This window comes from Gymnoscopelus microlampas (genome assembly GCF_963454915.1).
Source record: "Gymnoscopelus microlampas genome assembly, chromosome: 5".
NCBI classification, from domain to species: Eukaryota; Metazoa; Chordata; class Actinopteri; order Myctophiformes; family Myctophidae; genus Gymnoscopelus; species Gymnoscopelus microlampas.
The window spans coordinates 43,048,491-43,060,534 of NC_139942.1; the positions used below are offsets into that span (position 1 = coordinate 43,048,491).

The 12,044-nt window shown below is 41.4% G+C and overlaps 1 protein-coding gene across 1 annotated transcript; it reads left to right on the forward strand.

The window, feature by feature from the left end:
* Positions 1–518: 518 nt before the first annotated feature.
* On the forward strand, positions 519–10,202 carry dars2 (aspartyl-tRNA synthetase 2, mitochondrial). The gene is made up of 18 exons (XM_084058750.1): positions 519–950; positions 1,302–1,401; positions 1,532–1,598; positions 1,879–1,980; positions 2,739–2,834; positions 3,020–3,143; positions 3,293–3,339; positions 4,035–4,141; positions 4,305–4,374; positions 5,221–5,400; positions 5,655–5,762; positions 6,034–6,096; positions 6,332–6,484; positions 7,064–7,282; positions 7,497–7,607; positions 7,778–7,853; positions 8,729–8,975; positions 9,681–10,202. Exons 1-17 carry the CDS (start codon positions 770–772, stop codon positions 8,929–8,931), a joined length of 2,007 nt encoding a protein of 668 aa, XP_083914876.1. The 5' UTR covers positions 519–769; the 3' UTR covers positions 8,932–8,975; positions 9,681–10,202.
* Positions 10,203–12,044: the final 1,842 nt, after the last annotated feature.

Here is a 12,044-nt window from a genome sequence, read left to right on the forward strand (position 1 = left end):
TTATTCCCAGATGACATGCACAGGACCACAATGGAAACAAGCCCTCACTGCTTTTTTATGTTATCCTTTTAGCACCATTGTATCGTACCACTCTACTATTTGCAAACTGTTAATAAAGTATTCAATCAATCAATTACACTTTTCAGGACTGTTTCTTTCAGCCCCCCACCTAAAAACATTGGTTGTATGCTTAATATTAAAAATGATGTTAAATTTAGGAATTTAGAATATTATACGATATTTCAGAATAATGTAAAATCAGAACAAAGAATATGAATAATATTATTAGATATTATTAGATTCTTATTGGATTAATCCAATTTAAATAAAAGGAGTTGACTTGACACAAATCAAGTCTTCTTTTAAAAAAAAAACATTATTATTAATATTTCTTTTAACCAAAAAACCACTCACTCCACTCCACTCCAGTTCAGTCCAGATGGTGGCGGTAATATACCTCTAAACTGGTTCGCCAACCGCCAATAAAGCTCCAAAGAAGCAGGTCTGATGTCAGCCTCCTAGTGGTTAGCCTAGCCATTCGGTTAGTTAGTTAGCCCATTCAAATCTCCATTGAGTCGTGTGGTATGAAACGACTCTCTCATACAAAGCTCTACCACATGGACTGACTGCAGGGAAGCATTTAGCGTCATTCAGTTATAAGAGTACGTTTTGAATGACGTGAAGGGTCATTCTGTGGAGCGTCCATGTGATGCAACCAGGTAGTATTTATTATTACAAGGTTACATGTTAGTGACTGACTGAAGTGAACATGACAACCGGAGTCCTGCTGCTGCACAGAGCCATGCGCGCGTGTAGAGTACACGCGCGCGCACACCGCTGCTGCGTGTCAGCTGTAAGTCAAAGACCTCTGCTGCTGGTTGAGACCAACAACATCAGAGAAGATGTCAACATCTGGAGTGTCAACAAGCGCTTTGCATCCTCCTTTACAGGTATTTCACTTGGTTCTTGCTTACATTGTAAAATCCTGACAGTTAATTTAACTGGTGGTAGTAAACTGGTTACATTTCAACACTACTGCTTGAGTTACAAATTGATATATTGCCACTGTGGATTTTTGCTGTCTGTGCTGTGTAAATAGAGTTCAGAGAAGATAAAAGTGAAGAGAAAGCTGCTTAATGAATGCATATATTCCATATATAATGCATATATTGTAGTGTAATATTTAGCAATATGGTCTATTTATGGCTGTTTAGAATTCTGCTGTGGTCGGTGTCTCATTTTGGTTGTGACTATTATTTAAGTTTTATACTGTCTTCAGTACCTGCATATTTTATGTCCAGGTCCCAGTAGTCTATCATCGAGGACTCACACCTGTGGAGAACTGAGATCAGAACATTTAGGAGAAAATGTCATCCTATGTGGCTGGGTCCAGTATCTCAGGTATTAAAATATTACAGATACATTATACTACTAGCTAAATGAGTAAATATATATATATATATTTTTTTTCTATGCATTTTCAAATTAAAAAGAGAAAGAACTTTAACAATTAACTTTTTGTCTCAACCAGACAAGACTTGTTTGTCATCCTGCGAGATTTCAGTGGCTTGACACAAGTTCTTATTCCACAGGACGAGGTAAGGGATTGATTGAATACTTTATTAACAGTTTGCAAATAGTACAGTGGTACGATTATACAATGGTGCTAAAATTATATCACAAAAAAAGCCCTAAGGGCTTGTTTCCATTGTGGTCCTGTAGTGTAGTGAAAACATTTAGACACAACACTATGTAATCAGCATAAAATATCTATTTGAATCATCTTTAAAATCATAGACCTCAACAAAAGTAGCAGCAGCTAAAAGAACACTAATATGTAAGTTTGTTTATCCAGTCTGTGTATCCTTTTTTTTAAAGTCCCAGACCAAGGTGAAAACAACACTGTGTAACCTCACGTTGGAGTCTGTTGTCAAGGTTACGGGAACAGTCAGACGTAGGCCGGACGGACAGGAAAATGAGGTGTGTGTGTGTGTGTGTGTGTGTGTGTGTGTGTGTGTGTGTGTGTGTGTGTGGGTGTGTGGGTGGGTGGGTGGGTGGGTGGGCGGGTGTGTACGTGTCAATCTGACATCTGTTCACATTAGATCAGCGTGGCATAGATGTTCATCTTTCAGGTTACAGTATCTCTGATCTGCAGTGGAGTACATTGTTAGAATACATCACTCAGTCCTGCTTGATGGCAGTTAACCCATTAATTTAGACCTGGAACACCTATATCATATATGTTATTATACCTTTCAAGCTGGGAACACCTATATGTGTGTATATACAGTACATAGCAACATTATTAATGTTTTTAATTTTTTTTTAATACAAATTTGTATTATAAAAGTTTTTCAGAATATCAGTCTAAATGGGTTAAGACCTGAGGCCGATTCTACAAATGCCTTCTAAATCAGTAGTTCTCAAACCTTTTCGTGCCAAGGACCCCCAAATTGATATATATTTGGCCGCGGACCCACCATCTAAAAATGTTTTGTTCCAGGGACCCCCAGAAGAGGAGATTTAAAATCTAAATTGTTAAAAAAAAATCAACACTGTTCAAACAATGTTAAAAAACAGCAGATGTACAAGCTAAGCTTGCAGCGTGGCATGAAGTGATGCACTGTGAGCTTGTATATCTGCTATTTTTAAGAACTACTGATCTAAACCAATGTTTTAATGGGATAATTCAAAGTCTTCACTGCACACACTCATCTCTTCTGTCCTCTAAATGGTAGGGGATGCCTACAGGAGCAATTGAAGTTCTGGCTGAGAGTGTGGAGGTTCTAAATGTCTGCAGGAAGCTGCCTTTTGAAATCAAAGACTTTGTCAAAGTAGGTGTCAGTGGACTATGCCTACTCATTATTGATATTTTAAGTCCAGTGTTATTAATGAAATAGATCTATCCTAAGTTGTTATTACCATGTGATGGGCACAACATGTCTTTTTGTCACTGGATATATTGAACCAATAATACATCTTAGTAATGTATTTAACAGGACTATCACTTTCTGTGCAGAAATCAGAGTCTCTGCGGATGCAGTATCGTTACCTGGACCTGCGCTCTGCCCAGATGCAGTACAACCTCAGACTTAGATCTCAGCTGGTGATGAAGATGAGGGAATACCTTTGCAATTCACATGGTATGAAGAGCTATGAAAAAACAACACTGGTCCAGCTCTTATTTGTTGATGAAAATGGGATAATACATTTTGCATTATCGTTTGTGAATGGGCAGTTTGCAAGTAACAAATGAAAATCCTAATTTTAATGTATTTTGTCTTACCCAAAGGTTTTGTGGATGTGGAAACTCCTACCTTGTTCAAAAGGACGCCAGGGGTGGGATTCCTTATTCTTAACCATTTCATTAATGCAGCTTTACAATCACATACACATTTACCAAATAAATGGCATGCCCCCTGCACTTTTCACTGTAGGGCAAGATAAATTACCCATATTTTAGTAGCTTGATAGACCCTTACATTATGACGAGGACTTTTGCACTAGAGTTCAGAAGTGTGCTGGCAAAAGCATTGTTTTCTTATGGTATGGCGCACCAGGTTTTTAGACACGCATTATGCAAAGAATGGAGTCTCACCACTTCTTCCTGTTTTGATGCTAGTAGATATGGTAGGAACGGTGGGACAATGGCAAGTGCAGACAAAAGTTAGACTCACTCAAGACTCAACGTCTGCTCTGCTGGAATACAGTTTTTAACTACTTATTATGCATGCAGGCCGGCACCACAGGCGCACAATGCTGTTTTGTCCGATGTCCCTGTTTTGCCAAGGAGTTGTTAAAGCATCTGCGGCTGTAGCGTCACGTCTTGTGTGCTCACCCCCTTAACTGTGAGGCCAGTGTTAGGACTCTCATCTTGCGTCATGTCCAAACTTTGTGTTAGCTCTAACCTCACCTTTCCACCCTATACCCCAGTGCATATAATTTCATAGGAGTACATACAAAATACAAAACATGACAAGATACTGGCATGCAATGTGGTATTTGGATACTCAGTCTATCAATGTGTGCTTCAGGGGGCCAAAGAATTTGTCGTTCCGTCTAGAGAGCCTGGTCGGTTCTACTCACTGCCCCAGAGCCCGCAGCAGTTTAAACAGCTGCTAATGGTGGCTGGGATAGACAGGTGGGTGTACACACACACACACACACACACACACACACACACACACACACACACACACACACACACACACACACACACACACACACACACACACACACACACACACAGACACACTCAATATGTCCATCTGCTTATCTCCCTTTCACCATTTTTGATGTGGCAGGTACTTCCAGTTGGCTCGGTGTTATCGAGATGAGGGGTCCAAGCCGGACAGACAGCCAGAGTTCACACAGGTAGAAGAGAGGGAAGCAGTGTGCGGTAAAGGGAGATGAGTGGGGGTCTGGGGGGTGGGTGGGGGGGGGCAGATGAAGAGGTGTGTAGAGTCGTATAAAGTTAACACAGACACATCATCTCCTAGAACAGTGGTTCTCAAACGATGTGCAAAGAGGCACATTGATGCGCCATGAGACAAGTCCAAGTGTTCCTTGGAATTTTGTGACAACCACATATTATTACTGCAATATATATAAAATTATACAAAAATATATTAATTTCTAAATTGCATTTACTATACCAGCACTTTGTGCGTACTCATTTCCCAATGCAGAGGCCAATTATATACCTTAAACAATATTTTAACCTTTTTTCTACCTGGCATCATCATTATAGGCAAAACATTTTAATTAAAATTATAATTTTTGAAAATAGCCGATCTACAAGTTTGATGCGTGAGTTTGTAGATAGCTATTTTCGGTATGAATACAGGTGTGCCTTGAGATTGTAACTTGCCCATTGGTGTGCGTTGGGCAGATAAAAGTTTGAAAAACACTGTCCTAAACAACAAAATCTTTATATATGACATATATGACATATATATCATCATTATTTGTGTGCGTGGGGATCTCATTTTAAACAAGCTTAGTGCTTCATGAGTTATCCAGTTTAGTAGACCTTGTATTGTGAATTTTACTTCAATGTACTGTTTATCATGTCTCACTAAATAAAGTACATCAATCAATCAATCACATTCTCATACCATATCTCCTCTGCCTCCCTCTTCTTTTCAACACTATGTTTCATGTGACCTCTGTGACCTGAAAGTATGATGTTTTTGCTCTTCCCTTCCCTGTTTCTCCTAGGTTGACATAGAGATGTCATTTGTGGAGCAGTCAGATATCATGACCCTGGTGGAGGGCCTGTTGCAGTCCTCCTGGCCTTCAGACAAACATCCCCTTAGCACTCCCTTCCAAACCATGACATATGAAACGGCCATGAGGGACTATGGCGTGGACAAGCCTGATACAAGATTCAACATGAAGGTGTGTGTGTGTGGGTGGGTGCATGTTTGCCTCAGAGAGAAAGAATCGGTTTAGTCATGGGGGGCCAACTTCATGGGAGCCAATAGCCAACAGTCATACACATTTACCATGCCTGCATGTTTACCAATTTTTCTCTCTGCCCCTCTATCTCTCTCTCTCTCTGTCTATCCTTCTGTCTGTCCCTCTGTCTGTCTGTCTGTCTGCCTGTCTGTCTGTCTATCTCTCTCTGTCTGTCCTTCTGCCTGCTCATCCAGTTGATGGACATCAGTCATGTGTTCCAGAGCACAGAGATAGAATTCCTCAAATCAGCTCTCAACCAACCAGAAGGCTCCATCCAGGCCATCTGTGTCCCAAATGGAGCGGTAGAAACATTTACAGTGTCCTATTGTATTAAGTGTTAGTCAGCATTACATGTTTGCATAAACGCTTTTCAGTGATAATGATAGTACTGTCATAACAATTCATTCATATACGTATACCACGATGCGGGTGCCACATCAGAGCAGCCCTACACAAAGTCTACTAAATGTCAATAATAAGTTTGGATAGACGCATGTTTTATGCTCTTTTAATGAGAACATTATAAGATAAAAAGACAATATCCTGGATGGTGTTTCTTCTACTTCACTTCAGACACATTTCAAAGGCAAAGATCTGGAGATACTGAAGCAAGTGGCCAAGACTCAGTTTGGTCAGGTAGGTTAATGTCTATCATTGGATACCAACATATCACAATATATGTGTGCATATATGTATGTATTTGTGTGTGTGTGTGTGTGTGTGTGTGTGTGTGTGTGTGTGTGTGTGTGTGTGTGTGTGTGTGTGTGTGTGTGTGTGTGTGTGTGTGTGTGTGTGTGTGTGTGTGTGTGTGTGTGTGTGTGTGTGCGTGCGTGCGTGCGTGCGTGCGTGCGTCTGTGCGCATGCACCCTAGGAGTTGAGCACAGTGTTGGTGAAGGCAGATGGGACACTGAAGTCTACTCTCAGTAAGCTGCTGTCGATCCCAGCCACAGAGCAGCTGCTAACAAGCACTGGAGCCAAACCAGGGGACCTGCTGCTAATATCAGCCAGTACACTGGACACTGTGGTATGGCGGACTTATCTGGCTCACTGTACCTGGTTTAGGTAGCGTTATGGTTTCATTTGACTACGAAGGATAACCCAGAACCTTCCAAAACCTGTGATCTTTTTGTGATGTTTTTTTGTTTCCATTATAAATAGAACCAGGGATGTTCTTTATAAATACAACGAATGTTTTTAATGGATTATTTACAAGCTCAAAGGCTATTTTCGGTATTTTAAAGTAATAGTAAGAAACTATTTGAAATTTGAAAGTACAAGTTCTGAGATCTGGGTTCCCAGAATGTGTTAGTACTACCTCCTGAGCTGGGCCTAAATTAGGTTTTGAGAACCTTATCTGAAACCAAGCCGTAGCACAAATCCAGAACCCATGAAATACAGTAAACGGCACGGTATAATTCACTTAGTTATTGCAGTCGAAAAGAGCCATTAGTCAACCCTATATATCCTGCAGTAGATCACACTATATTAATAGTAGAAGAGGGGAGTAAGATGGTTCTTCTCTTCCCTCTAACTGTGCCTCCTTCTCTCTCCTTCCTCCTGTTCCTCCTTTCCCTACGTCCTCCCTCACCCTTTCTGCTCTCAGCGGCCATTGTTAGGCAAGCTGCGCCTGCAGTGTGCAGAGTTCCTAGAGTCTCGTGGGATTCCTGTCAGGGACCCCTCGTCGTTCCACTTCCTGTGGGTGGTGGACTTCCCGCTGTTCCTGCCCAAAGAGGACGACCCGGTGCAGCTGGAGTCAGCCCACCACCCCTTCACTGCACCAGTTCCTGAAGACACACAGTTACTCTACACACAGCCACAAAAGGTGTGTCATATAGAGAGCTTTTATTTGACGTGGTGCTTTTTTTTACTAGATTATGGATTAATTCTGGAAAACGCGTCCCTCTTTATTTTGGTGGAACCTCAAAATCTTAGAGTATGCTATTTATCTCAGCACCTGATAATCTGGCCGAGATGCAAACCATGTCCCAAGCTTTTCAAAATAAAAACTGAACCTCTACATGTGTACTCATGTCCAGGTGCGTGGTCAGCACTATGACCTGGTGTTGAATGGCTGTGAGATTGGAGGAGGGTCTATTCGCATCCACAAGGCCTCAGAACAGCTCTACATCCTCCAGAACATCCTCAAGGTCAGAGAAAAGAGAATTCTATTGGCCTAAAACAACCGTTAAGCTATTTCAAAATTCTTATAATTCCAGTGGAAGCTAATGTAACACTTTTGTGTGTGCGTGCGTGCGTGTGTGTGCGTGTGCGTGTGTGTGTGTGTGTGTGTGTGTGTGTGTGTGTGTGTGTTTTACAGGAGGATCCCTCTCTCCTCTCACACTTATTAGAAGCTCTTGACTCAGGGGCGCCCCCACATGGAGGAATTGCTCTGGGTAGGCAAGCCACAAGGCATATTGAAGGGATTTATGCATTTTAACTTTAAATGAGCAAGTAAGGGCTGCCCAAGAAACATAGATAGTGTAAATACAATGTGAAGTCAAAAAAACAAAGACAACAAAAGACCCTGGTACATGGAAGAAATAACAAGTGTATTTAGTTAATTTGTCAAAAGGTTAACCAGATGCTTCATTGACTCTATTAATTACGGATATCTTTGTGTCAACATTTGTTTTATTATTAATGAATGCTCTATTTTATACTTTGTTGTTTGACAGTGGAAAATAGCCAGTCTACAAGCTAACGGTGGTTCATGATGGTGTTCATGATAGTGTTGTGAACTTGTAGATTGGCTATTTTGGAAAACTTTTTCGAAATCTTCGCCAATAATGACATGCCCAAATTATGGATGCCAGGTGGAAAGTGGTTAAGTCAGTCTGTGGATTGAACCACAGGCTCTTTTTTTCCATAGGTCAAGGTCAAGTTTATTAATATGTCCCAAACTGGGCAATTTATGCTACATCCAATAATAAAAACTCTAAAACACTGTAAACATACATAAACAAGAACATAGACATGGTCACACAAGATCCAGATAATAATAATAGCATAAGTATAAGTGTAACAACAACCATCCTCCTACCTCCATAATTGTGGACCGTCCACTGGACGGCAGACCATGACCATATTGGACCATAGGAAACAACAGAACCATATCCTGAAAGTAACAGTTTTGAACATACAAGGTTTCGGCCCGACAGCAAAGATATCAATAACGAATATCTTGGTGTCAGAATACTGTATGTAATGGTAATATATTTACTATCTATTCATCATGATGGCTCCCTTACTGTCAACCTTCCATTTCAAGGCCTCGACCGCCTGGTCTCCATCATTGCGGGGGCTCCCAGCATCCGAGATGTCATGGCCTTCCCCAAGTCCTTCAGGGGCCACGACCTCATGAGCCAAGCCCCTGACTACGTATCGCAGGAGGATCTGAAACCGTATCACATCTCTGTCACCTGGCCGGCAGAGAGTAGCGAAGGAGGAGGAGGAGGAGAAGAGGGGAAGTGAACAGGAGATCTGGCAAGAGTCTGGTATTCAGAGGAGGCACTGAGGTGAGACTTATTCCCGGTCTCTGTATTCAGAAACAATTTGGAGTGCAGGGTCCGATGATAACCCATTCAATCCGGGAACGCATCTCTGCACGGCACCGCACATCTATGAGCTTGTAGATCTGCTATTTTTGAAAGATCGTGACCCCCCCCCTCTCCCAGGAGCAAAGATTTGAGTTACAAATGTTTGCTTTAAAAAATATATATTGAAAGATTTGCACAAATACTGCACGTTTTTTCACGATTTAATTTCTTTTAGCAGATCTACAAGCTCATTGCGCTATGACGCTATGAGCTTGTACATCTGCTATTTTTGAATAGCCAAAGAAATAGAAAATGACAGAGATACGTTCCTGGATTTTGCCCTGCAGGCAAGTACTTTTCCAAATCTACTTGCTCCATCCAAATTTCTGCTTGCCCTGCCTGGCGGTGGGGGTGGGAGGGGGGGGTGCCGTTGCCAGTGGAGCAGCGCATAGCGCATTCTGTGCCTATCGGGACATAACTCGGACGGCGCAGAGTCGACTGAAGGTGACTTCGCAACGCTCGGCACGGCGACTCACTTGCCTAAGCTCGCTCGGCCGGTGCCTCTCGTGGCTTAAGTCACCTTCAGGCGGCGCGCCACTTGGTGAAACCGAGTGCACCTTTTTTCAATCTGACTGGTTTTCCAATCGTACCGTGACATATACATCCCCCTGTATTGTTTTCCAGACCCTGATTAAGGTGGCGAGAAGCCCCAATCCCGCCCTGACCCAGCAGACTGTGAAGAAGACCATGGGCTTGGACCCACATGGAGACGGGCAGCTTCTGCTCCACCCGCATGTCCTCTATGGCTGATCAGCTCTTCTGCAGTTGGAGAGCTGCAGAGAACACCAGCTAACCTGCCTTTCTTCAGTAAAGCCTGCGTTAACCGAAAACAGCCAATCTACAAGCTCACAATGCGTCGCAGTGCAAAGCATTGTGAGCTTGTAGATTGGCTGTTTCAGTGGCGTACAACCAAGTATATTTATAAATCACCCTTTTAGGACTTTAAAAAGGGTGTTATTTGCCATGAGCCACTTTGGAATCCTGCGATGTTGGCTTCTCAGAGACTCTGATGCCTCCAGGAGCCTTTAGGGATTTAATGTGGTACAACTCTTTCCTCGTGTAGGAAATGTTTTTTGTTCCCTCATGCTTTGACCATCATGAATGTTCAGTATATGAGCTGTTAAACTAGAGCTGTCCTTTAAATAAAATAACGATTGACTGACTGACTGATTGATTAATACTTTATTAGACAGAAATATAAACGGCACGAGGTACAGTCAGACATTTGAGCTAAAAGGATAACACAAAAAAGCCATTGTGGTCCTATGTATTCAATTCATCAACATCACCAAAACACAATATCATCAACAAATATAAAACACTATTTGTACAGAGGAGAAAAGGGGGGAAAAGAAAAAAAACTGTAGGCAGTGAATGGCATCACCTTTATGTGGGAGAAGTGAGTTCACCTCCCCCTTTTTGGCCTCCTGAAAGATGGATTTTCAGGCCTGTTTTGTATGGTATGAAGGCAAGGCAAGGCAGGCAAGGCAACCTTAATTATACAGCACCTTTCATACACCAAGGCAACAAAGTGCTTTACAAAATAAAAACAAATACAATTGGAGTGCAACAGCGCACTTTAAAAATAAATAGAGAATACAATAGATACTTTTAAAATATAAGAGAATATACATTTTAACAAATACTCCCACCTTTTAATACAAGAAATAATAAAAAGTGACAGCACAGCTCATTTAAAGCCCAGGCAAGACCTAGCTGTTCAAATCAATTCTCTGGGAGACTGGTATCCAATGTAAGTATGAGGGTATTGAGGGCACAGCCCCTTTGACTATCTTGAAAACCAATCCAATTTTTAATTGCTTAACCCTGTCTTCTACCCTGACTCTGAGCCATCCCAGACTAGCAAAATGTGTTGGAAATGGGCCCCAGGCTGAGAACTAGTAGCCTCGGATGGAATTTTTGAATGTAACAAGCATTCTGAAAGGCTGGGGACATAGGCAATAAGGCAGTATGAATCAGCAGTGTTAGGAGAGTAGAGTTAAAGGGTTAGTTCAGATTTTTTGAGTATTTTCTGTAGGAAATACTTACCATTAATGTAGTGGTTGTAAAGGTATTAATTGATTGCCCGAGTCCCGTGGTCAGAGTTATGGTCCGTTTCTGATAAATATGAAGTAGTTCCGGTAGATTAGTAGATTTGGTGGGGGCCGCTCATTAAAAATAATTAAATAAAAAAAACTAACGTAATTTGTATTGTTGACCTATTTCTACCATATAGAGCAGGTTTCGTTCAATTTCGACCCCTCTGTCACATGGTACTAATGTTTGTGTCCAGAATCACTGCGCCGCAGCAGCCTACTCACGCACAAAATATATGACACAAAAAATAGTACCATGTGACAGAGGGGTCGAAATTGAACGAAACCTGCTCTATATGGTAGAAATAGGTCAACAATACAAATGACGCTAGTTTTTTTAATTTATTTATTTTTAATGAGCGGCCCCCACCAAATCTACTAATCTACCGGAACTACATTCATATTTATCAGAAACGGACCATAACTCTGACCACGGGACTCGGGCAATCAATTAATACCTTTGCAACCACTACATTAATGGTAAGTATTTCCTACAGAAAATACTCAAAAAATCTGAACTAACCCTTTAACTGTTAGGCAGATATGAATAGAGGCAAATAAACATGACTTAGGAAAAAATAGTTTTGTACTTGCTGCCTAATTTAGTCATCTCTAAGTGACTTAGGCTGAAAGTATTTTTGTTTTGTTTTGTCTCCTGAAAACCTTACAAATATAAGTTAGGCCTTTATCATAACCACTTATTTACTAATGCATGATTTTCTGTACACGGTGTACACCATTAATTAAGCTATATTGTAAAGTGTACATACACCCATACAGTAGAGTCTACTGTATCATATGGGGTGTGTCTCTGGTGACTACCCAGAGACACACCCCATACGATGACGTCACTACTAAGACAACCCGGTAGTAGAGAACGTCTTCGACCTCT

Excerpts from the sequence above, each read along its gene's own strand:
- dars2 (XM_084058750.1), top strand. The coding sequence starts at position 770 with ATGACAACCGGAGTCCTGCTGCTGCACAGAGCCATGCGCGCGTGTAGA. Across the intron at positions 4,142-4,304 it reads ATGGTGGCTGGGATAGACAG|GTACTTCCAGTTGGCTCGGT; the intron begins GTGGGTGTACAC and ends TTGATGTGGCAG. Across the intron at positions 7,283-7,496 it reads TCTACACACAGCCACAAAAG|GTGCGTGGTCAGCACTATGA; the intron begins GTGTGTCATATA and ends ACTCATGTCCAG.